This window comes from Polistes dominula, unplaced genomic scaffold (genome assembly GCF_049000335.1).
Source record: "Polistes dominula isolate Pdom_NZ unplaced genomic scaffold, Pdom_raw_medaka contig_21, whole genome shotgun sequence".
NCBI classification, from domain to species: domain Eukaryota; kingdom Metazoa; phylum Arthropoda; class Insecta; order Hymenoptera; family Vespidae; genus Polistes; species Polistes dominula.
This window is the reverse complement of record NW_028301061.1, coordinates 2,875,154-2,899,313: the sequence shown is the minus strand read 5'-3', so window position 1 is coordinate 2,899,313 and position 24,160 is coordinate 2,875,154. Positions and strand designations below refer to the sequence as shown.

The window sequence follows — 24,160 nt, the reverse complement described above, 5'->3', positions numbered from 1 at the left end:
CAGGACTGATAGGACGAGTTCAACTACGAATAAAGAAAAGAAAAGAAAATAAAAAGAAAAAGAAAGATGGTATAGAAAAAGGAAGAAGGACTATCTCGTCCTCGTCCTCGTCCTCATCCTCCGTGGTCGGGGAAACAATTTCAATCGTTCCCACCGTTGCTTTGATGTTTTCTGAGGATACCTACGCATTCCTCCTCCTCGGAGAAAGAGGTGGAGGTGGAGGTGGAGGAGGAGTTTCCTCCTTCGAGCCATGCACTCGCAATTCGTTTGACGACAGAAACTTCTGTCTCCCTAGCTTTCTCTCTCTCTCTTTCTCTCTCTATCTCTATCTCTCTTTATTTCTCTGTATAGCACACTCTCTCTTTCAGTTTCCTTTCTCATCTTCGGTTCTCCCAAAGAACATTCGTACGTGAGCTCACGTACACGGAACGAGTTTCTTTATCTCTCCTTCTCGTTGAAAACGACGTTGCTTCTCGCAGCTTCTCGAATTCCATCTCTCTCTCTCTCTCTCTCTCTCTCTCTCTCTCTTTCTCTTTTTCTTGCACATCTCACTCTGTTTCATTCTGTCTTTCTCTATCACATGGTATTTTCACTCTTTGGTTTCTCTCCTCATCCTACTAGCGGGTTCCTCTTGCCGGATGCTTCGGTCGTTTCTTCGTTTCAGATTCGATCGCGTCTCAAGGGTCGAGCAAATAGCCAAGGCCTCGGGATTTCTCAGTCTTCGACTTCTTCTAACGTACTACTACTACTACTACTACTCCTCAATCTCGCCTAAGTCATTCTACCTTTGACGTGTCGTCCTACGTCATACTAAGTTTCTAATACTATCCATTCTTAACCGACTCATGCTAATATTTATTTATTCATGAAATTTTATTCTGTTTATTTTCTTTTCTATTCCACTCTACCGTTTTATAATCAACACGTGACTCATTTCTTACTTTTTTCTTTTTCGATTCGATCATCTCTAACGCATACGAACATTCCATTCTTCGTAGTTCACCAAATGTTCTTAGAATCAATTAATGTTTCACCAAATGTAATTATGAGAATAAATTTGTTATCAATTTATCGATTAAGCATGTTTAGTTATGTATAAGATTATTAGGTGAATGAAAGTATCCTTGATAACAACTTATAACCAATCTCAAATTATTTATAACAAACTCATCTATCAAAGCAACAAACAATTGTTTAAAACACAAAAATGAAGTTCCAAAATTTCTTAATTTTATTTCCTTAATAAATTTTTGATACAAATTACAAAAACATGCATATACTTCTTCATAATTCTTATTCTTCACGTTTCTTATTTTTTATTTATTTTTTCAATATTGATCATCAATTTATTAAACGGGTTTGATTGTAAGATAATGCGTACGATTTTCATTCAAGATAAATAATAAAAAAATATAAAGAAAAAAAGTGAAACCTAAGAAGAGTTACGAGGATTTAGGAAAAAAAAGGAATAGGGAAAGGGTTTCCCTTGAGCGGATAAAGTTAAAGAAAAGATGTAGGCGTAGTGAATTCGACGAGGGAAGGAAGATATCAATGTTGCTGATTATAATCCAATACGACGACAAAAGCCGATCTACGTGAAACGTCTGTACTCGTAATTCGCGTTTATTACGCACGAGCCAGGAACGTAAGTCCAATTTGCATACCGCAAGAAAACGCGTCCTGGAAGAAAGGAAGAAATGAATGAATGATAGATGGAAAGAGAGAAAAAGAGAAGAATTGATGCGATTTGCAAAGACGACGTGGGTGGAAATGAGGGGAATTACAGGAGACCAACCATACTGAGAAAAATATATATATATATATATATATATAGTTAATTTCTTTAGGACAACCCACAATCGCGAATAAAATAAAATTGGATAAATAAAAAACTGAAAATAGAAATAAACTGACTATAATTATTTAAAAGAAAAACTTATTTCTAATATTGTTTTACGTACAAAGGTAAACAAAAAATTACACAAATATATATTTTACAGTTACTATATTATTATAGGAATATAATGTGCCCTAATTTCTGAAATGCTTAGAGAGTTTTGATCAATCTATAAAATATGCTTCAATTAACTGTATTTAGATTATAATTTGAGGGGAGGGGGAAGTTTGTTACAGCTAATGCAAATAAAATAAACTCTAAAAATTACAAAATTTCTATACAACGTCAGTAACATGTTATGGTCAATCTATAAAACACACTTTACATAGTTTCACTTAAAGTACAGAAGAAGAGGAATAGAACAAATTTATATTTAGTTCTTATAAATATAACAAAAACCAAAGAAAATTATCAAATATCTACACAATGTTGCTTATAATAAGTTTCGATTAATCTATAAAACGTGTTAGACGTTCATTCAGCACAAAGTATACCAATAACCTCAGACAGTAATACATTGACCGTAACATATATGCATATATAACAAGAAAAAAGAAATAAAGAAGGAAAACAGAGGACAAATTTAGAATACAAAAATGAATGAAACATAGATAGACATAGGAAGATTGAAAGATAGAAAGAGAGAAAGAGAGAGATAGATAGATAGAATGAGTGAGTAAAAGAAATGAAATTATTCATTCAAACGTTCACAGAGAACAGTACTGATATCCTGTAACGAGCAGGAAGAGAAATGAACGTGATAGTAATTCATGGCTCGGCATAGTGACAGTGATATAGATAGTGAATACTAGACCGAGTTTTCTCTCTCACTTTCTCTCTCACTCTCTCTTTTTCTTTCTCTTTTCCACTGGCAGACATATATCGATAGAATAGTACTCGCGCATGCACTCGACGTGGCTTACGCACCTGTGTATTCGCTGGTGCCACGATTCCGTTGAAATTAAACCGAGAGTAGAGTCCATCGTTTTCCTCTTTCGGTCGGAACGTTGCCATAAACTTCGCGAGTTTATTGTTTCCCGCGTTCGGAGTAATTTAAAGGGCCTACCTATACTTCTCTAAAAACGCCCCCCTCTTTTCTAACCCTTTCCCGGAGTAGCAAGAGTGTCAGGATTCAGGGACGCAACTATTTTTTTTTGTTTGCATTAAATTATATTTCGAATGAATCTTCCCTAGTAGCACAAAATATTGAAAAATATTGAATAGATGTGTATTTAATATTAAAAAGAGATTTAATGTCTTTTTAATATTAAATACACATGTAATCAATATTTTTCAATATTTTGTGCTACTAGGGTTCGTTCGATAGAAAAGATATGACATAAACGTTTATTTTATTTAATACAAATAAAGATTTTTATTATAATTATTATTATTATTATTAATAGGAATTAGGAACTCGAAAGTTCATTGCAGCAAGTTTTATTGTAATATTATGAAAACATAATATTTCTTTTTGCATATATTGCATTTTATTATCAATTTTTGTTTAATCCTATTCAATTAATAGATTATATTATTTATTATATTATGTCATTAAATTAAATTTGTTTTTTTTTCTTCTCTTTTTTAGAGAGATTATTGACCTAATTGAACATATTTAAAAATAACAATAATAATATCTCGATGTGTACAATAAAATAATATTGTAAAATGTATAAAATCGCATAGTAACATAATAACAAAAATAATAATAATAATAATGATGATCGAACGCGAACAATGGTATTAATAAAAAAAATGATAAGAACCAAACATAACGAACAAACCAACTATTTATTTTCTATCAAGAATAACATTAGGCTATGGCCACCCGCTTGCTCGCTTTAATTCCGTACTCTTCGACTGCCATAATTCATTCGTATGAGACATCGACCAACGATTTAGGCCTTAGGCTATAGTTATTAGCAATCTTCCCTTTCCACCCACACTCCACCCCATTCCTAAGTGTAGTTCATCTCTTATGTTCAACCTTTTTCATTCTACATATCCTTACACATCTTCCCTCTCTCTTTCTCTCTTTCTCTCTCTACTTCTTATTTTTTTTTTTGCTTTCTTTCCTTTTATTCGTTCAAAACGCCCACACATGTTACTACGTCGAAGAAGATCGCTATCATCGGATATTCTATAGTTAACGATTTGAAAACATTGATGGTGATCATCCGATCGTCATAGTGTGTGCTTCGCTAATGATCGAATATCTTAAAGAAAGAACCGGCAAAATAATATTTACGATCGTTGGATGGTTATTGCCCAACGGCTATTGTTCGAAATAAAAAATAAAAAATAAAATGAAATAAAAATTAATTGAGTAGGTAATGGGGAGGAGGAGGATAAAAATGGTGAGTAAAAAGCAACGTGCAAAAAGTCGAGTTAGTTTCTAAGAGAAGTATACGAGAAGTGGTAGGGGGTGAAAGGGTGGTAGAAAAGATAGAGGAGTAAGAAAGCAACCTCTTTTGCAGGGACTCAGAATCAGCCCTGGGCTTCGTCGTGCTAAGCAACTATAATAAATTAGAGATCATGGGTGGCCTCTTTCTCTCCCTCTCTCTATCTATCTTTCTTTTTTATTCTTTATTTATTTCTGTCTTTCTTTCTCGTAGTAACAGAGAACGTTCGATTCTCCCACATAGAAAGAATCTTATATGGTCGACCTTTGACTCTTTCTATTCTTGATCTTGAAAGTTGATCTTGATATAAAAGGTAATTTTATTGCCAACATGAAGGACTGCATAAGCTCGCTAAAACGACATTATTCTCGTTCGTTTCATTCGTATAATATGATTGTAAAGCTTTAACTGAATGGGTATTTCATTTTCAACGTGTCATTTCTTATCCTCGTAAATAATACTAAAATTTAAAACTTTGCAATAATAACAAAGAAAACAATTATATTAACATAACGTAACAGAAAGCAAATGAAAAACTATTACATGACTTTAGTGAAAATTATAATTAAAAAATAAATGATAGATGAAATGTAATTTGGAAATATTCATATTAAATAAAAATTAATTAAATAATAATAAAAATCTTAACTATAGTTATTTTATTATATCCAGTACAAGATAAGAATTTTATTTGTAAGAATTCCTGTAGATACGATTCAACATACACGCCTATAAAAGTAGGTTAAAAGATGTTTAACAAAAAGAAGAAAAAAAATAAGAGTATTTTCGTTTCAAGGACACTCTCTCTTTGCTTTCCTTGAAAAAGACACAGAGAAATAGAGAGAAAGAAAAAAAAAGAGAAGATCGATTGAAAATTTCTTTCTCGGTAATCTCTTGATATCTCACGTGAAAAGCTATGCTACCAACTGCAATTCATTCTTATCGCTTTACGACATGCAAATCCAAGCGCATTCTATTAGTCTATCCACTCTGAATCCTTTCACCGACTCGCATGCCATTCTACGTGGTTACTTTCATTCTCGTTGATACCTTCCCTCTCCGTAAAGTATCGATCATACTAACCGATATATACATATATATATATATATATATATATATATATATCATGATACTTACGTACACTATACCTAAATGCTTCACGTATCTGTTCACTTATCCACCTTCTATTCTTAATGAAGTGCATATCCTAGATTAAACACGATCAATTGCAACATTGATTATTCCTGCTCAGCTATTTATTCATCATTCAATATCGTTGTTACCGGAGATAATTTAATCGTCGATTAAACATAACCACCTTGTATTTGTATCTAAACGTGTACATGATTGCTTTAGTATGAAATAATAAGTTAATGGTAAAGTAATACAGTTAATTATATAAATTTATTTTCGCGTTATTATTTATGATATTAAATTAATTTTTGTTTAATTGAGAAAGATACAAAAAAAAAAATTAAAACTCGATACACTAGTTGTTTATTTTTTATTTTTTATTCTTAAATAATTTTGTTAATTACAAATTTAGAATATGTATTTAATTAATGCGATATATACGAAACATTTGTAAATTTGTTCAATGCTATTAAAAAGGCTTACTGCTCGATTTAAACAAAACAATAAATTGACAAATTAAATATGTGATATTCGAGGATAATACTCAACAGATATCAAAATAAATGAAATAATTGAATAATAAAAAAGATTGAAGAAAAAATAAAGGATAGGTATAAGCTAGGAATAAGAGTTGAAATATTCAAAAGTCTTGAAAAATGCAGACAGTTTAAATTGCAGGTATGGAAGAAGAAGAAGAAGAAGAAGAAGAAGAAGAAGAAGAAGAAGTCCCCGTCAATTCTTTTACTATCATCCCCGAAGCTATTTCAAATCCTCTGTGTCAAGCATCCCCCTCATTCTCTCTCTTATTCCTTCATAATATTTCTTTCCTTTTCTACTACCGCCGCTTGTTGCGGATATAAACGAGGCGTTGACTATAAAATAATGAAAATTTATGATCCCTAGTCGGTACGCTCAAGCGAATAGAACGCAAAGGGTACGCAATTTGTAGAGCTTTCAGGAAGCTTTGCAAGCCCCCCTTCCCTCTTATTTTCCCCACCACCAATACCATAACCACCACCACTCCTCTTCTCACCGTTTTTCCTATTCTCTGATGAAAACGACAACGAAGCAACGGTGACAATTGCCATGAGCCCTTCTTCAGCTTCCTTTCCTTCCTTCCTTCCTTCCTTTCCTTCGTTTCATCGTTTACAACCTTTTCTCATTTAACCGTGCATCGTCTTTTCTACAATTTCTCTCTTTCTTTATCTTTCTCTCCCTCGTTTCTATACAATCTACTTTCTCTTTCTATCTTTTCTAACCTCTTCGTATCTTTAACATTGTAGACCTCCATTACAGGTATTTCCGTTTTATCGTCGTAAATGGATAGACACCTTGATGTACTTTGCTGCTCGTTTACACCAAAGTCGGCATCGAAAAAGCAATGCTTTCAAATATATACTATATATATATATAATTCTCCCTTTTTCCCGTATTCTCCAATTTTACTCGAATGATACGACAATCGTATTTACATTTAAACGAAATAATAATCGTGATTGGGGTGAAAAGGGATAGAAAGAAGAAAAAGAAGTTGAAATAGAATCTACGAAATTTGAATTAAGTTTGTGTGATGGTGAATATTCTTTTAGAAATAAAAAAAAAAAATAAACAAACACCTTCAAACTTATTCTTGTAAGTGTATTTGCACAAATATATAATATGAATGTGCACATATAAAAAGAAAGAGTAGAATAGATTTTAAAAAACAGATTTTTGAATATATACGAGTACGGGTAAGTTTCCAACGGTCGAGACAACGAGTATTAGGACGAGGACGAGGACAAGGACGAGGACGATAGCGTGTAATAAGAGATAGAGAGCTTGCACCAGTCGAACGAGTATCACGAGCTTTCTATATTCCATTCGTATCTAACGTGAATAGTTTATATTCGTCCGTGGAATAAGGAATAAGCGGTTTGTTCGCACGTGAGTGCTTCCAATACGACGGCATGCGTGGATTTGAATACAAAGCAAAGCGGCCAACGTTCAACTACGACGACGATAAGGTGGGGGGTGGGGTGGGGAGGGTGCACGTAAAAAGGTAATCGATATAAATAAAGAAGGATTTAAAGTTACCGAGTTAAATGTCTAGGTATAGAACGTATATTTGTATATTTGAACAAGCGTATATGTGTGGGAGGAAGTAGAGGGGGGGAACAAGTAGTAAAGCTTTTTATACCAACCAGTGTTAGCATTCACTATGATGGTGTACGATTTAATGAGAGGTTTAGGATTTTTCCACGGGATTATATTTGTTTTTTCTTCTTTCTGCACCCCCTCTCTCGTCATTCAATTATCTAACTAATGCATTTTTCTTTTCTTTTTTTTTTTTTATTATTATGATGATTATTTCACGAAAAATATTTTGTTGGAAATTTTTGGCGAATATTTTCTCGTTCGAAATGCAAGGTTGGGAGAGAGAGTGGGAGATGGGTTGCTATCCCATAGTTTTTTCCATCCTCGTCGTACGTTTAAATATAAAGTTGGATAAATGTAATGGGGGTGGAAAACTTTCTAGGAAGACATGCACGCACGTAGAAAACGTCCGGTCGTTCAATTCTCAAAAGCTCTTCGGTTGGCCGATAAAATTTCCCACCCGCATTGAACGAACGCGTCCTATTCGTCCGTCTGTCCGTTCGTTTATCCGTCCGTTCTCAATCTAGTAGCTTGTTGGTTAACGAAATTTTTGACCACGTAGAAAATAAACCCGAAAAAAGAAGAAAATGAAAAAACGAACAAGAAAAATACCCAAAACTCACATCACGCGGATAAATCGTTTCGAGCATACTTTATCCTCACCCCTTCATTCTATGATCCTCGGAAACTAAAATGCTAAGGGATGGTTTCGTGTCGATCCCTATGTTCTTTTATTATTATTATAATTTATTTATTTATTTATTTTTTCGAGAAATAAAGAATAAACTAAACAACATTTTTATTTTCAACTTCACCGAATTGATTCGCGTCATTCGATTTTCTTTTTCTCATAATTTCATTTCTTTTCTTATTCTTATTGTCATATTTTTTTATGATTACAATTATTCCAGATAATAATACTATACTCGTACACTTAATATTACACGTCGTGTTATAATTGAGATTAGTATTGTAGGTATGTGTACAATGATAGAAAGAGAAACACATGATTTCGTTCATGTCCATCATTTGATATGAACAAGCAAGAGGGAAAAGACCGAATCTACGTTAAACCGCGTTTGCTCGTTCGCCTATTGGCTCGTTTTAATTTGTACCTACCGCGTCATGGACCTCGGCGATAATTACATGATCGCTGTCACATGTCCAGGATATTAAAACAGTTACGTTTAATTAAAGGCCGACGAATTACCGATTCTCGATACACGCGGTACTGAATCATTCTCTCTTTTTCTCTCTCTCACTCATACTAATGTTCATTTTCACTACTTTCTATCTCGCTCCTACTAATGTTCAGTATTTTTCTTTCACTCTTTCTTTCATTCCTTTTCTTTTTCTTTTTCTTTCTGTCTCGTACTATTTCTGATTTAAACTAATATCCATTTTCTCTACTATTTCTCTCACACTCATTCACATTCATGTTCACATTCACTCTCTCTTTTTCTTTCCATTTCTATCTCTTTCTATTCGTCGTTTCCCGAAAAGTTCAACTCGAACGATTTTTTTTCTTTCTTCTTTTTTTTTTTTTTCATTCCCGACGTCGGTCTACCATTAATCACTCTACTCTCTGAAATTAAAATTTGTTAACGACATCTTCTACACGATGATAATCATGTCGATTTATGTGCTCACATATACGCCTGCCCCCGCCTCCGCCACCGCCCTCGCGCTCCATCCCCCCATTACGCACAAATGTACACGTATTTATTATCGTCATAAAAAAAAAATTAAAAACAAAAAAATACGTCGATAAACATATAAAATACTTTAATTTACTATCCACGGTATATAATAATTCGACGTTTTTTTTATTTTTTAATTTTTTTTTTTATTTTCGACAGAGTCAACCAACCAGGATTCGTTTATTTCCCGAGAGTTGATTTCAAAACTACGCGCTTTTCGTTATTCAAAATTCACAAATAGCGGGGGGGAGGGGGTGAGGAAACGTCAGGTGGGTGTCGAAGTGGGGATAGGGATAGGGGTGCCCGGGGATTGAGGGTTGGTCGAATGCGTTTTCTCACTCGGTCGCGCGCATGACATAAATTTTCTCTCCAGCTAAACGCCACCTCAACCTCCCCCCAACCAACCCCTACCCTTCTCACCAACCCGTTCAGTTGCATCCCTCATCCCTCTTTCTACTCCTCGTCCTCTTCCTCACCTTTCAAACCTCATCTCCATTTTCACCTGCTATCCTCTAGTCCTCTCTCTTCCCCTTCCCCTACGCCCAACCCCTTCCCCTTACCATCCCAACACACAATGAAATATTGAATATCACGCAATTTGCAACGCGGACGGCCGAGGAACGTAATTCAAATGGTTTTATTAAATCGCAGCGTACTTGATTAATGTCAATCACTCGTAATATAATCGAGTACGCGAACGGAATCGTCGCGCTTGATTCGTTAGTACGGTTATTAACGCGTTTCTCCTCTTAACTCGTGTAAATTTTAGATGGAAACAATGTTTCCTTCGTTATTACATAGCCATCCCCCCTTTTACAGTTGTATTTAAAAAAAAATATATATCCTCCTCGCGTAAGAAAGAAAATTAAGAAGAATTACGTGGGGGAGAAAAGGAATAGGGATTTTATTTTGTTAATGAGGGGGGAGGGGGTAAAATTAAACAACTAATTATGCGAACAAATAAATTATTAGATCAATTTTTGTAATGGGTGTTTAGGTGAGTTGTTTGAAATTATTCGAATTTTGTTATAATGTTAGGATACAAATCGATCAATTATTTATGTTTTAATAAATTTGGTTTATTTTTTGTTCTTTGGAGCAAAATGTTTTTATTCAAGAAATCTATAATTTAATGTAAACGATTTTAATTTTTTTTTTTGATGGGGTAAATAATTTTAATTAATTTGTTCGCGAATTAAAATTTTATACGATCACGATTCACACTTAGGAAAACTTTAATTTAAATAAATATAAAAAAGAAATTATTATTTAAATAAATATAAATATAAATACTAACATTAAATAATTTCACTATTTAAAAAATAATAACAAAATATTTATAAAACATAAAAAAAAGATATATATTACAAGTATATATTTAAGGTAATAAAAAATAATTATCGGTAACTTAATTGCTGTAGAAACGGTCTTCATGTTTATCAAGATTAAGAAAATGAATGACCCATGACAAATTTCAAATCATTAAAAATTCCAAATAACGAATAGTCCTAGTGTTATGTACAAGCCTAGAAAATGTTTCTCTTAACGAGGTAAAAGACACATGTTCTGACCAAAAGATTCTTCAATGAAAATTCCTGTGATCATTACTTATATGCTATGAAGTGGAGAATAAAGGATTAGATTAAGGTGTAAAATAAAACACGTGGTTGAGCCAAACAAAGAAACAATGCCTTTTTTATTGGCTCGTCAGGGAAAAGCCTTGCGGCATAAAAACCCTGGATGTTGTTTAATTATAAAAATGAGAGTCCACCACGTGGTATTACCACGCGGGAAAATACCGTCGATATAAAATGTATATAATGGAAAGATCTCACCTCTCGTTCGCTTCGCTTACGTTCCTTAACTAACTTAACTTAACTCCTTTGATTTCGATATGTATTCACAGACTTTCTATAATGGACTGGAAGAATGTCCTTTTGTACTGGCCCCGCAGGGTGTACGGACTGGATGTAAGAAGTGGGGAGGCGAGAGGTGGGGGTGACTAGAGGGGCGCTTCGGTAGTTACTAGTAGTTGATCGATGCTCACCATGAGTATCGATCGAGACCTTTAATCGATGGAGGTGGATGCGCGCGAATTTTGAATACTGCTAATTACCGTATGATCCTTTTGGATCGTACATACTCCCCCGTTGAGAGTGTAACGATCAATGATATTCTTAATACATGTGTTGTGTTGTACGCTTATTCTCATCGATTTACAATGCTTTCGACCTAGGTCATTGAATCAGTTAAGTATATCGCTAGTTGTATAAATTATTGAACATGTTCATTCGATTGCTTATGATATAACGCTAGACGTATTCGCTGAATCGCTCAGCGTATTTTCGCTGACTTAGTCAGCATTCTCGAATTATCGCTGGCCAGGCGCCTTACTTGTACGTACAAGGGAACCGTTGGGTCTTAAAGACAATGATTTAACAATGAACAAATAGTTGTTACATTGTGCTTGACAATTCCGTGGACCGTCTTCACGGTAACCACTCGTGTGTAGTTGAATTTTGTCAATGAGCATGACGGAGATATTCCTTTGATTTTGTGCTGGATTGGGATCCATTCTTGATGTTTCCTTGAAGACAATCGATTGGCGGGAATCTTAATGTAATAATTTTCCTCCGTCAATGTCGTAAACGTTCCCTTAATCTAAAAGAAATGTGCAGGCGTTAGTATGGTTGCGTCATTTAAATCTGACGAAATGAGGCTGAACGGGCGTAAATTTAAAATAACTTCGATTTCGATAACGAATGTGGTCTACTTCTTCGTATGCGAAGAGCAGTTCGCCCACGTTTCGTCTAAAATGATGTTTGAACGATTTGACTGCAATTTCCCCCCAGACCTCTAAAATAAGGTAACAGGGGATGATTGAAAGGTCATGAGATTTTACAATCTACAGCGAAATCATGGCTCTTCGCCTTATACTCGTCCGACTCGAGTCGGACATATATGTCGACTCGTCATACAGTTTCTTTAACTGGGTATTAGCCCTGACGAAGTTGGTTCCATTACCAGAATAAACGTGAGTGGGAATAGTTTTCAACTTACAAATCGCCGGAAAGCGGCCAAAAAGGCATCTGTAGTCAGATCGCTGACTAATTCGATGTGTACAGTCTGGATAGTCATACAAATGAAGATACACCCGTATATTTTAACGCGACCCTTATTACGGTATTTCTTTTCCTTCGCGTAGATCGGCCCGAAAAAATCTACTCCGACATGGGAGAATGCAGTGGTTTCCTGCACTCGAGAGCCTGGCAAATCCCCCATTTTATATCGGATGCCGGATGCACGGAATCGAATGCAACGCACGCAATGACGTACGATTCTTCGCACTTGATTCTTACCGTCGAGAAGCCTAAACCGTTGTCGAAGAGCATAGAGGGTAGTCTGTGTGCCAGCGTGAAAATTTTATTCGTGGAATTTTCGGATAAGAAGATCAGTGACGTGATGATGTGAGGGCAATAATATCGGACATCTCTCATAGAAACTTAAATTCGCGTTTCGAAGTCGGCCCCCCACTCGAATTAAGCCTTCTTCGTCGAGGATCGGATCTAACGCGGCTAGTCTTGTGCTCTTGACTCCCCCCGCTGTTTCTACTCTTTCCCTTTCGGCGTGAAATTGTTCGCCTTGTACGATATTTAAAACGCGTCGTTCCGTTTCTGTTATTTCCGCCGTCGACAATTCTCCCTTATACGAGCTAGTTTTAAGCCATCGTCGGCAACGAGCTACAATTTTCAATAATCGCGCGTAATCGGAGAATCGCTGAAATACATTTCCGGATTCGATTCGCGTCGTTAAAACCGACAATCCCTTTACGTCCGGCAATTAGAAAAATTCCCTTTCCATGCATCGTTCTTTTAGGAAATCGCGCGGAAGTTGTCCCCTAGATAAAGCGTTCGCTGGGTTGTCCTCGGATCGCACATGTCGCCATGTGATATTTTCACAGATATCATGTATTTCGCGCACGTGATTCGCCGTGTATAATTTTAACGTATTGGAGTCTCTTTTCAGCCAACCCAGTACAATCATCGAATCGGACCAAAAGGTTATCTTGTCGGGTTTCAATCCGCCGGCAGTTCGGACTTCTCTATATAATCGCGCGAGTGTTAATGCTCCGCATAGCTCTAAACGTGGTATAGTGGTATTCTTAAGGGGAGCGACACGACCTTTCGTGCAAAGTAGACGTACATATGTGTTACCGAATTTATCTCGCGATCTTACATATAAGCAGTCGCCGTAACCAGATTGACTCGCGTCACAAAAACCATGCACCTGCACGTCAATCGGGTCGTCGAGTGTGACGCGTCTTTCTATCGTTAAACTGTCAATTAATGTCAATTGTTCTGCGAACTTTATCCACGAGGTGTGTAACGTATTGGGTACCGATTCATCCCAGTCGATATGTGTTTTCCAGCAGTCTTGGATGAAGATTTTGGCTGTTAGAATGACGGGTCCTAGAAGTCCGAGTGGATCAAAGATCTTTGCGACTTCGGATAAAATTCGTCGCTTGGTAATTCTTTCGCGAATATCTACTGGCGCGACGGAGTAAATTAAACAATCATGATGTGCGTTCCATGAAATACCGAGTGTCTTTAAAATAGGATTTTCCCCAGAGCAGAGCTCGACATCGATGTTTTTTATATCTAAATTTTTCGAGTACCGGTCGGAAGTTAGACGCCCACTGTCATATATTAAGACCGCCTCGTTTTAACATTTCAATAGTCTGATCGCGTATCCTTCCGAGGGTTTCGATATTATTAGTTCCCGTAATGAGGTCGTCTACGTATAGATCGCGGTTAAGTATTTCGGCTCCGAGTGGATAATTAGCCCCTTTATCCTTCGCGAGTTGTTTGATGGTTCATATGGCAAGAAACGGTGCTGACGCTATTCCGAATGTTACCGTATTAAGTTCGAACGTGCGAATCTGTTCGTTATGTCACCAAAATATCCGTTGATATTGATGATCGTCTGGATGAATCCATATTTGCCGATACATTTTCTCAATATCCGCTGTTAATACGTACCGATATGTCCGGAATCGTAATAAATGTTCTACTAATGTGTCTTGTATTGTAGGTCCGACTAATAAGGTGTCGTTGAGAGAAAGTCTCTTATCATTTTTCGCGGAGGCGTCGAATACGACCCGTACCTTTGTTGTCGTGCTAGCTGATTTGATAACCGCGTGGTGGGGAAGATAGCAACTTCCTATAGGTTCGTTTTTGACGATCGACATATATCCTAAATCGATGTATTTATGTGTAATCTGTTCATATTCCTTCCGGAGTTCGATATTCGCGTGTAATTTCTTCCGGAGATTACGGAACTGACTATACCGCGTAGGTGACTGCAATCGTGGCTTTCTTCGCCGAAGGGAACACGCACGATATATCTTTACGATTCATAGTGTTTCGCAACTTAGACATAATGACTTTGCCTTCTATTTTGTTTACTAAATTCGATCGCGTTATCTTAGGAACGATGAGTAGCGAAAAGTTCCGCCTATATTTATCGTCTAATGATCGAATGGTTATCTCGATAACGTCTTTTGATCGAGTTCCGGTATAGTTGATAGCGTGCATGGAACTCGAATATGATTTGATCAGTAAGCGTGACTCTTTCGCGAAATTCTCAGTAATGAAGTGTGCGGCGGCACGCGTATCTAATACCACCCGACGTTGTCTGAGAGTTCCGTCTCCCTTTCTTACACGATACATGATACTCAGGAGAAATTGATTCAGTACACCGTGCGAATTGACATGAGACTCGGTGTTAGTCGCGTAAGGGTGGGTTCATTTGCGATGTCGACGCGGTCTCCTTCTTCGCGAAAAGGTAAACGCACAATATATCGCTCTGATTCATCGCGCTTGGTGTTTTAGACGTAATGATTTTCGCAGTCTATTTCGTTTTCCGACTCCGATCGCGCAATATCTCTCTATGATTGGAGTTAAACTATCGACTCCTCCTGCTTCGTTGATAGCAGTAACGCACTTTTCATAAAAGGTTTCGTATTTCTCTACTAGTGGTGCAAGTCGTTCGTAGCGCCTTCTTATTTCCTGCTCATTTAGATTTCCTTCATTGATTAGATTTTCGACGTGCGTTAAACCCAATTCTAAAACTAACCGTTTTTGTTCGAGCTGTCCGAGCTGTTTTTGCGATGCCATCACGAACCGTTATTAACTATTCTACTCTTCGAAATCTACTCAAATGAATTTATGATATTATAAAAATTTCCTTTGCACGAGTATATGACCGCGCGTTGGGTTCTTGATCACGCGAGTACGGTCCTGCTGCCGTAAATCGTTGGAGGGGGTGTCCGTTTATTGTCAGTGGTAGCCCGATGGAGGGGGTATGCGATCGTCGCTAGCTGTATGCCGATAGATGGGATGTCCGGCGATGACGTCACGGCGTCTTCGTTCTAGTCGACCGTTCAAACAAAGGAAGGTGGCGTGGCGGTGAAGCCGCCGAAAATCTTATCGTTCTTTGTACGAGAATAAAGCGATTTCCGCGTGATTAAGAAATGACTATTTCGTGAATCTATACGTTTCTATCGTTGATATTAATAATTAAATTATTCATATATCGATTCAAAGCTTAATGTGAAATTTCTTACAAATGATGAATAAATGAATAATGATATTAGAAATTGCAAACTTCTACTGGATTCGAAGGCGCAGTTTCACTTGAAATATATGTTAATGAACAAAGGTGTGTACGCATAAGCGCACACACGGATAATTGAAACTACTTATCTCGTTTCTAGATCTTTCGTGATGATGGTTGAGCTGGGCGATGAAGATGTTCGCAAGATGGCGGACTTTCTCGACTTCGTTGTTCTCTAATCGGTTTGCTCGGCGTGGTGATAGTCTATTCACTACTTCGTAAATCAGAAGTCGGGAACTCGCACCTTACAGGATTGCACCAAAATGTTCTGACCAAAAGATTCTTCAATGAAAATTCCTGTGATCATTACTTATATGCTATGAAGTGGAGAATAAAGGATTAGATTAAGGTGTAAAATAAAACACGTGGTTGAGCCAAACAAAGAAACAATGCCTTTTTTATTGGCTCGTCAGGGAAAAGCCTTGCGGCATAAAAACCCTGGATGTTGTTTAATTATAAAAATGAGAGTCCACCACGTGGTATTACCACGCGGGAAAATACCGTCGATATAAAATGTATATAATGGAAAGATCTCACCTCTCGTTCGCTTCGCTTACGTTCCTTAACTAACTTAACTTAACTCCTTTGATTTCGATATGTATTCACAGACTTTCTATAATGGACTGGAAGAATGTCCTTTTGTACTGGCCCCGCAGGGTGTACGGACTGGATGTAAGAAGTGGGGAGGCGAGAGGTGGGGGTGACTAGAGGGGCGCTTCGGTAGTTACTAGTAGTTGATCGATGCTCACCATGAGTATCGATCGAGACCTTTAATCGATGGAGGTGGATGCGCGCGAATTTTGAATACTGCTAATTACCGTATGATCCTTTTGGATCGTACAACACACTTGAATGTCTTTTTTAAAATTATAATAACTACTTTTAGGACTCATGTAAAATATACTTTACACAACACTAAATTGTCATCGTGTTGTTCGAACAAGTTAAGTGTGTAAACGTTAAAATGATAGAGAAAAAGAGAGAGAGAGAGAGAGAAGGATAAAGATAGAGGAATAGAATGAAAGAAAAAGATGGGTTAACAGTGGTACCGGTTTTCTCTCTACGATTAAATACACATTCAAACGATGAGGATTGGTAGTGCCTTTATAGCGTTTGTTCGTTTATCTCCGAGGATAAATTGGGTCGGCTGGAATCTACATTTATACACCGTGGGCAAGATAAATGAATCCTCGTTAGGACGAGCACGATGAACCCTCGTTTGCATGATTTCGTGGCTCTCGATCAAAGCGAAACTTCCCGACTTCTCGATGTCGAGCTCTGAGAATACACATACACATACACACATGTATAATATATATATATTGAAGTGTTCAAGTCTGAACATACCTGATCAGCCAGGTCAGGACGAACTATGCTCTTTGTCGTTGTTTAAAGTTGTTAAGAACGGTATAGGTGAGACTCTACATCTTTGTAAAACATATGTGTGTGTGTGTGTGTTCATTATATATGATAATACGTACTGGATAAACCAATAAGAATTACTATGGAAAATAAAATTCTTTACTCATTGGTTAGATCAAACATATGGGTTAATAAATTATGGAACATTTTATGTAACTCATAGAATGGATAATACTTTTTTATGTATTTTTGAGATATCAATGTGTCCTCAAATTTGTTTAATATTAATGCATTTAGGTTTTATTTCTATATCAATTCAATAATTATTTTTTTGGGGGAATTTTATTTATTTGAGGAATGCATAAGATAAATATAATTTAATTAATTTTATTTTAAATGCATCATTTCATTACTATTTTATTTATAGAAATATGAGTTTTTAGTTCATTTTTAATATAATACCCTTGAGTTGATTCATCTAAGATATAATTTATTAAAATATTTGTAGATCCCTCTAATAAACTATTTATTTATGAAAAATATAATATAATACAATAAATTATTTGTAATATAGGAACTCAAACGTTTGATATTTTTCTCTATCGTATAATCGAAGAAATTATTTTTATTCCACATCTCCTAAATTTTATCCATATTTTCTAAAAATAAAAAGAAATAATTGAACCCTTTTATTACACCTTTTATTATGCTATTCTCAACTCGGGAAAAAAATAAACGATAAATAAACCGTATTATCCACAAAAGATTCTACCGAGTAATAATCGAGTTATGTTCAATAAAAACAACTCTTCCTGGGGTATTTGTTTTTCCTTTCATTTCTTTCTTTATTCCCAGGGATAAAAAAAGGAATTCTAAATTCCAATTATTATATTTCAATCCATTCTTCCGTTTATAATTTACTATAATAGAAAAATAAAAAAAGATAATAATAGACAAGTAACTAAATTAATACGATAATAATAGTGATTATACTAATGACGATAAAGATACCTTCTAATAAGGATACCTCATGATGATCATTATAATTATTTATGATCGGAAATGGATAGAAGATTGAAAAAAAAAAAATTGTTCTTCGTTTTGCACGCTATCGTTAGTCGATACTCAACTAACTTTATAACTGTAGTCTAGAAAACAGGTATATAATATAATTGTCGAACGATCGAACATTTACAAGGGTTACGAAGGTATTCAAAAAAAAAAAAAGAAAAAGAAAAAGAAAAAAGTGTGAAATCCTCTCTGTCATCGAAGTCAACACACACATGAATGCAAAATCGATCGTATGTTATTTAAAACACGCACGTATTCGATCACGCAAACGCTCACGCACGTACACCACGTGCTTGTCATGAAACACACAGTTAAGGAAAAAATTTTCTTTCGTATTTTTTTTTCTTGATAAATTATTTCAAAAATCATACAAAATCTAATTAAAAATATTTCGTCAAGTTTTTTTATTTTTTAAATTGAATGCGAATCAAAATTGTAAAGAAAATTTTTTAACGAATTGTAATAATAGTATGTTTCTTAATAAAAATTCATACATTGAACTTTATTATTCATTTTAATATTTTATAATATTATTATATACTATTTTTGTTTAATTATTACTTAAAATAATTATTTACAATTCTTATTTTTATTTGCTAGATAAAAATTCATTATTTTTGCTTAATTTGGATAAATTTTTAATACACGAAAAATAAAAAGATAATGAAGTGTACGAAATTTTTCCTTTATTCTTAATTTCGTTGTATAAATAATAGAAAACAAAAATACGAAGAAACCTTTAACCCTTTACCACTACTCCTACCCTCAAACAATACATACGTGTGTTCGTGTATGCGTGTATGTATTTTCTAAGATACGCAGTACAGAAACGCAACGTTAATTAACGAAGAACCCCCACCACAACAACCACCTCCCTGCGTAGTGCGTTAAAAGAACCGGTGGTTCTTTTCCCTAAGACCGGAACCGGATGTTTCTGTCGTCGCTTGTGTTTTTTTCTTTTTTTTTCTTTTCAACTTCTTCTACTACTACCACTCTCTTCCTCTTTTTTTTTTACCACCCACCCCTCTAGTTAGCCGGATATCATGCCTGTATCTGACTTTGACCGTGACTCAGCTGGGTACCGTCGTCATTTAAAAAGCTTCTTCCACCAAGGGGGAAAGAAAAACGAAGGGGAAGGTAACGTATAATATCGCTTATCACGTCGCGTTTAGTTGCATATCTTTTCAAATCGATGAAAAAAATCTCGGCTCTCGTTTAAAGTGCATTGAAAAAAATATTTCAGTAGAACTTTTTTAAATCAATTTTCATTCATGTTTTAAATTTACATTTAATATTCCTTACTTTCCTTTTTTAATATTTAATAATTTCATTGAAATAATTTTATACAATATTTTTATATTGATACTAGAGTCCTTCGGTCACGTGTTTTGTTATAAAACGTTCATTTATAATTTTAAACTATTTAAGTTAGTCAGATTAACCTATACAAAACGTGTGACATGAATAAATTGAAATAATTGCATTGCAATACAGCGCCATCTATTGAATACTTACAGAACCTGGGTATCTAGATAACCTCTAAAAAATGAATCTAAAAAATAAAAAATAATATAATAAAAACTAATTTATATTCTATGTTGGACAAAATCACACGAAATAAACAAAATTTTATTAAGATTAGTTCAATAGTTTCAAAATTCATTGTAAACCAACAAAGTTACACTAAATTTTTATACATATATAGATTGTTTATAAAAATTATTATTTCCTTTCTTACCTCCATAATTTTAGATAAATTTACAATACTCAAGAAAAACAAGATCAAATATTTCCACGTGTATGCAATCATTTTAATTATATTATAACCGTATCTAGGTTAACATTTAATTTCATACTCGGTTAACAATTTTCTTCTTCAAACAATTCAATATCCTAAATAATATGTTATTGTTAAACTTAAAATAATATTTTTGTTATCGCGCACGCACGTAAAGGTATATAATATAATATGCATGCGTATACACACACTCGTACTGTTATATTGCGGTTGCAGAACTTCTATAAACTTGATTCCGCGAAATTTGTCTGTCAATATCTTTCGTATTCCTGAAAAGAACAACTGTTGCATGCGTCGAATAAATGTTCGACAATCATTCAGCCAATCCGTCTACTACCTGCCTATTAATTTTTCGCTTGCATTGCTCTACTACCACCTCGTCGTTTTCGTTGTTATCGCATTTCTTTTGGAGTTCGTTCAAGCTCGTGAAAACGAACGAACGTACGAACGCTAGTACATCGCCGTTTTCCATAAGAGAAAACTCCCCACCCCTCCCCCCACCCACTCCTCTCTCTTTCTCTCTCTCTTTCATTTTTTTCCTTTCTACTTTTCTTCCTTTCTCTATCGCTTATCGATATATAATCGGTGTAGTAACGTTTATTAATAAAAACACTGTTATAGTACGTTTAGTTCGTAAAAAAGAAACGGACAAACAAGAAGAAAAGAAAAGAAAAGACAAAAATTTTATTAAAAGATTATTCTGTGTTGTTCGAATTTAAATTTCATGAAAAATTTTGAATATATCACAGGTTCTGACAATATTTTTATGTAATACATTTATTTGTATATTTATTGTTATACGAATAAAAATAGTATGTGAGTATTATTTGAATATAGAATTTCAAAGTATTCAATTTTTATTATTTTAGTATATAGAGTTTTAAGTTTATTTTTTAATTAAAATTACATTAAAGGTTATTTATTTCTTTTGTTTACATTTTAATTATTTTGTATTTAAAGTTAATTGATAAAAATTAAAAGAGATTTTTTTATGCGTTGACTAATTTCTTCTGAATAAAAATGAAGAAACAAAAGAACGATCAATTAGAAGTTGAAATTACTACAATAATTAATTAGAATTCCCGATAAATTAACAATAATCATACCGACAATCATGTGATTATTAAATACTTTCAACTATTCTTAATAATAAATAGAATTTCTTACCAAAAAAAAAAAACATAAAAATAACATATTGAAAAAATATTAAATAAAGGATTTTAATAGCAACGAAATCATATTATCTTGTAAATGTAATTAAAAACAAAAAAGCAAATAATGTAAGTATATAATAATTTTCTGAAAAAATCCTGTAATAAATGTAAATAATTTTTTTCAAAATAAAAATAAAAGAACAATCAAAGATACGTATTAGAATCGATTAAATGATTGAAGAAATACTAACAACAAAATCATTTATATACCTATATATATACAGTATATATAATACTTACTAAATTATTACTACTTGTATATACCAAACGCGTATGCTATTAGAAAGGAGGTTTGGTCTAGGTTGTTCGATACTATCGATAGTTACAAAACCGCACATCGATTGTGACTAAAAGGAGGATACTCGATATTGCTGTCTAGGAACGTTCACTTCGTAGGAAGTTGCTATTAGTCGACAATGAAAACAACCACACGTATATTTACTATCACTCACACAAACTTCCCCCATCCCCTTTCTCACACACAACACACAATCTTATTGAAGTCTTCGATACAAGAAGGGATGAAAATAAAGGCTACCAAAGTACTTGCTTACCCCTAAAGGAACGAATCGTTGGTAGAGAGTGGGAGTGATGTTAGGATGTTGTTACCGGTAACGTTGACACCTGGCAGTGACAGTCGTCACTAACACTCGAAACCTTTCGTTTCAAACGCGTGTCATTTCATTCATTCATTCCCTCTCTCTCTCACTCTCTTACACTCTATCTATTTCTTTATACAATTCGTGTACGAACGAATACATCTTCACTTTCTCATTTTGGATCATTCAAAAGGGTCTGAAAAAGAAGACAGGATGACATGTGGAAGAGAAGGGGAATATGAAGGGGGTGGGCTTAGGGTGAGGAAAAGATAAAAGAAAAGAAAAAAAGTGTGACGAATGAAAGCACATAGTAAATATACCCATTACGTAAGAATATCACATATATATTATAAATTGTGAATACTAACTTCATTATTGATGGTAGAATGAATGATTCCCGATCGTTGCCAATTGTCCAGTCATTGACGCTCTGATAATCATCCTAGGCAAGCTTCCAATCCCCTTCTGCAAAACACCCTCCACCATTTCCTGTCTACGTTGCAACCTAACAATACCACGTTATTACGTGGTTGTACCTGAACAACCAAGAGAGGAATGGATCGTGACGATGAATGTAATATAACGTTTGATCATTCGTATTGTATTGTGTGTGTATGTATGTTTCTCTTCTATCTTAGTTTTCTCCCCACATTTTATCCATGTTCATTTGTTATTTTACAGAAAGAAATGGATGATAATGCTATTTGTCATGGTTTACCCCATGAAAATTGTATGAAATTAAAATGGAAGTCATAGATATATCGATTTTTATACACTACAATTTTCCTATTTTGTTGTTCAAGGTATAATATTGGAAATATTAATTATAATAAATGATAATAATTCGATAATTATTGAAATTTATTAGTGGAAGTATTTATTTGAGTAAGTATGATTTGAGAACATTTTTAAAAGACATTTTAAATAAGTCTTTATTCGTGTGCGAGTGAATGGGAGAAAAGGATTCTAATTGTATTAGAAAAAATAAAAAAGAAACAATTTTTATACAAAAAATTCATAAGTACAAACAATTAAAAATAGTAATAAGGATAAAACAGATAATAATCGGATAATTACTGAGAAACGCTAACGAAGGTATTAACCAATTCAATTGAAAACATTTTCTAACTATTTTCTTTTATCATATTCAAGCTAATTGCTAATCTTTAATTGATACTTTATTCGAAGAGAATTACAAATTAATAAAAATGAATTCGCACGCGAATAAAGTGAAATTTCTAAATTTCTTATCTCGATTACTTTATCGAATTATCAGATTATTAATTTTATTTTTCTACAGATTTTACATTTTATATTAAAAAAAAAATAATAAAATTATTAAAAGTATCTTTATACAAAATGTTTCTATAAATCATTTAAAATATTTATTTTATACATACATAAATAAATACGTATTAAAATATTATTTAATTACGGTTAAATAAATACTTACACGGATAGAGAGAACGCAAAATGTCTTGTCACTACGCCATTCAAAATCAAAATAAGATGTTTTTGATGTATGAGTCACCTCTCACCCCACTTACTCACTTTTACTAGTTATTCGTTAATGTTCTTCTACTTGTATTTAACAACAGACAAATTTCTTAGAATTCGTCGAGAGATATGTACATATAACCAATACAAATCGTCGTTTGACTTTGATCTCCTCCTTCACCTTCCTATCTCTCTCTTTTTCTCTCTCTATCTTTATATACATTCAATCATATGGATTATTACTATGCATATAAAAATAAAAAGTAAATACGCGTGTTATAAAATAAGCTTCTGGAAATACAAATAAAACAATTAATGAATGTTTGAATGTTACTTCTTTTACTGATCAATGTTTTACAATTTCATTTATTTCTTATAACATTTTTTATTCTTTGATTGAAATTATTATTAAATGTAACGTTAAACTTTTGATAAACCTAATTGAAAAATGCACATCCATATTAGAATATATATATATATATATTTTAAATATATTTAATTTGATAGAAATTAATTTATATTTTTTTAATTATTATATCAATATAGAAATGATTAAAAAAATAATTGTTTAATGTATTATGAATAAGTTTAATTATAATACATATTTCTATTAAATTACACGAGGTATTTTAATTTTTTCCTTAGAAAATTTATTAACATATTCTGTATATT

At 33.9% G+C, this 24,160-nt stretch overlaps 1 protein-coding gene and 1 long non-coding RNA gene across 4 annotated transcripts in view; one reads left to right on the top strand and one right to left on the bottom strand.

The window, feature by feature from the left end:
* The window catches only part of LOC107065369 (uncharacterized), a 393,202-nt gene extending 384,707 nt beyond the window's left edge, over positions 1–8,495 (top strand). For both annotated transcript variants that reach the window (XM_089175936.1, XM_089175937.1), the window contains one exon: positions 6,115–8,495. In XM_089175936.1, coding sequence (XP_089032062.1) covers positions 6,115–6,296 — 182 coding nt within the window. In that variant the 3' untranslated portion in view covers positions 6,297–8,495. The remainder of the gene's footprint in view (positions 1–6,114) is intronic.
* LOC107065370 (uncharacterized) overlaps positions 1–23,671 on the bottom strand; it is a 42,037-nt gene extending 18,366 nt beyond the window's left edge. Inside the window, exons 1-2 of one of the 2 annotated variants that reach the window (XR_016177748.1) lie at positions 23,445–23,671; positions 22,360–22,527 (exon numbers count right to left, since the gene is read on the bottom strand). This is a non-coding gene — a long non-coding RNA (uncharacterized LOC107065370). The remainder of the gene's footprint in view (positions 1–22,359; positions 22,528–23,444) is intronic. The other variant, XR_001475598.2, reaches the window with a different exon arrangement.
* Positions 23,672–24,160: the final 489 nt, after the last annotated feature.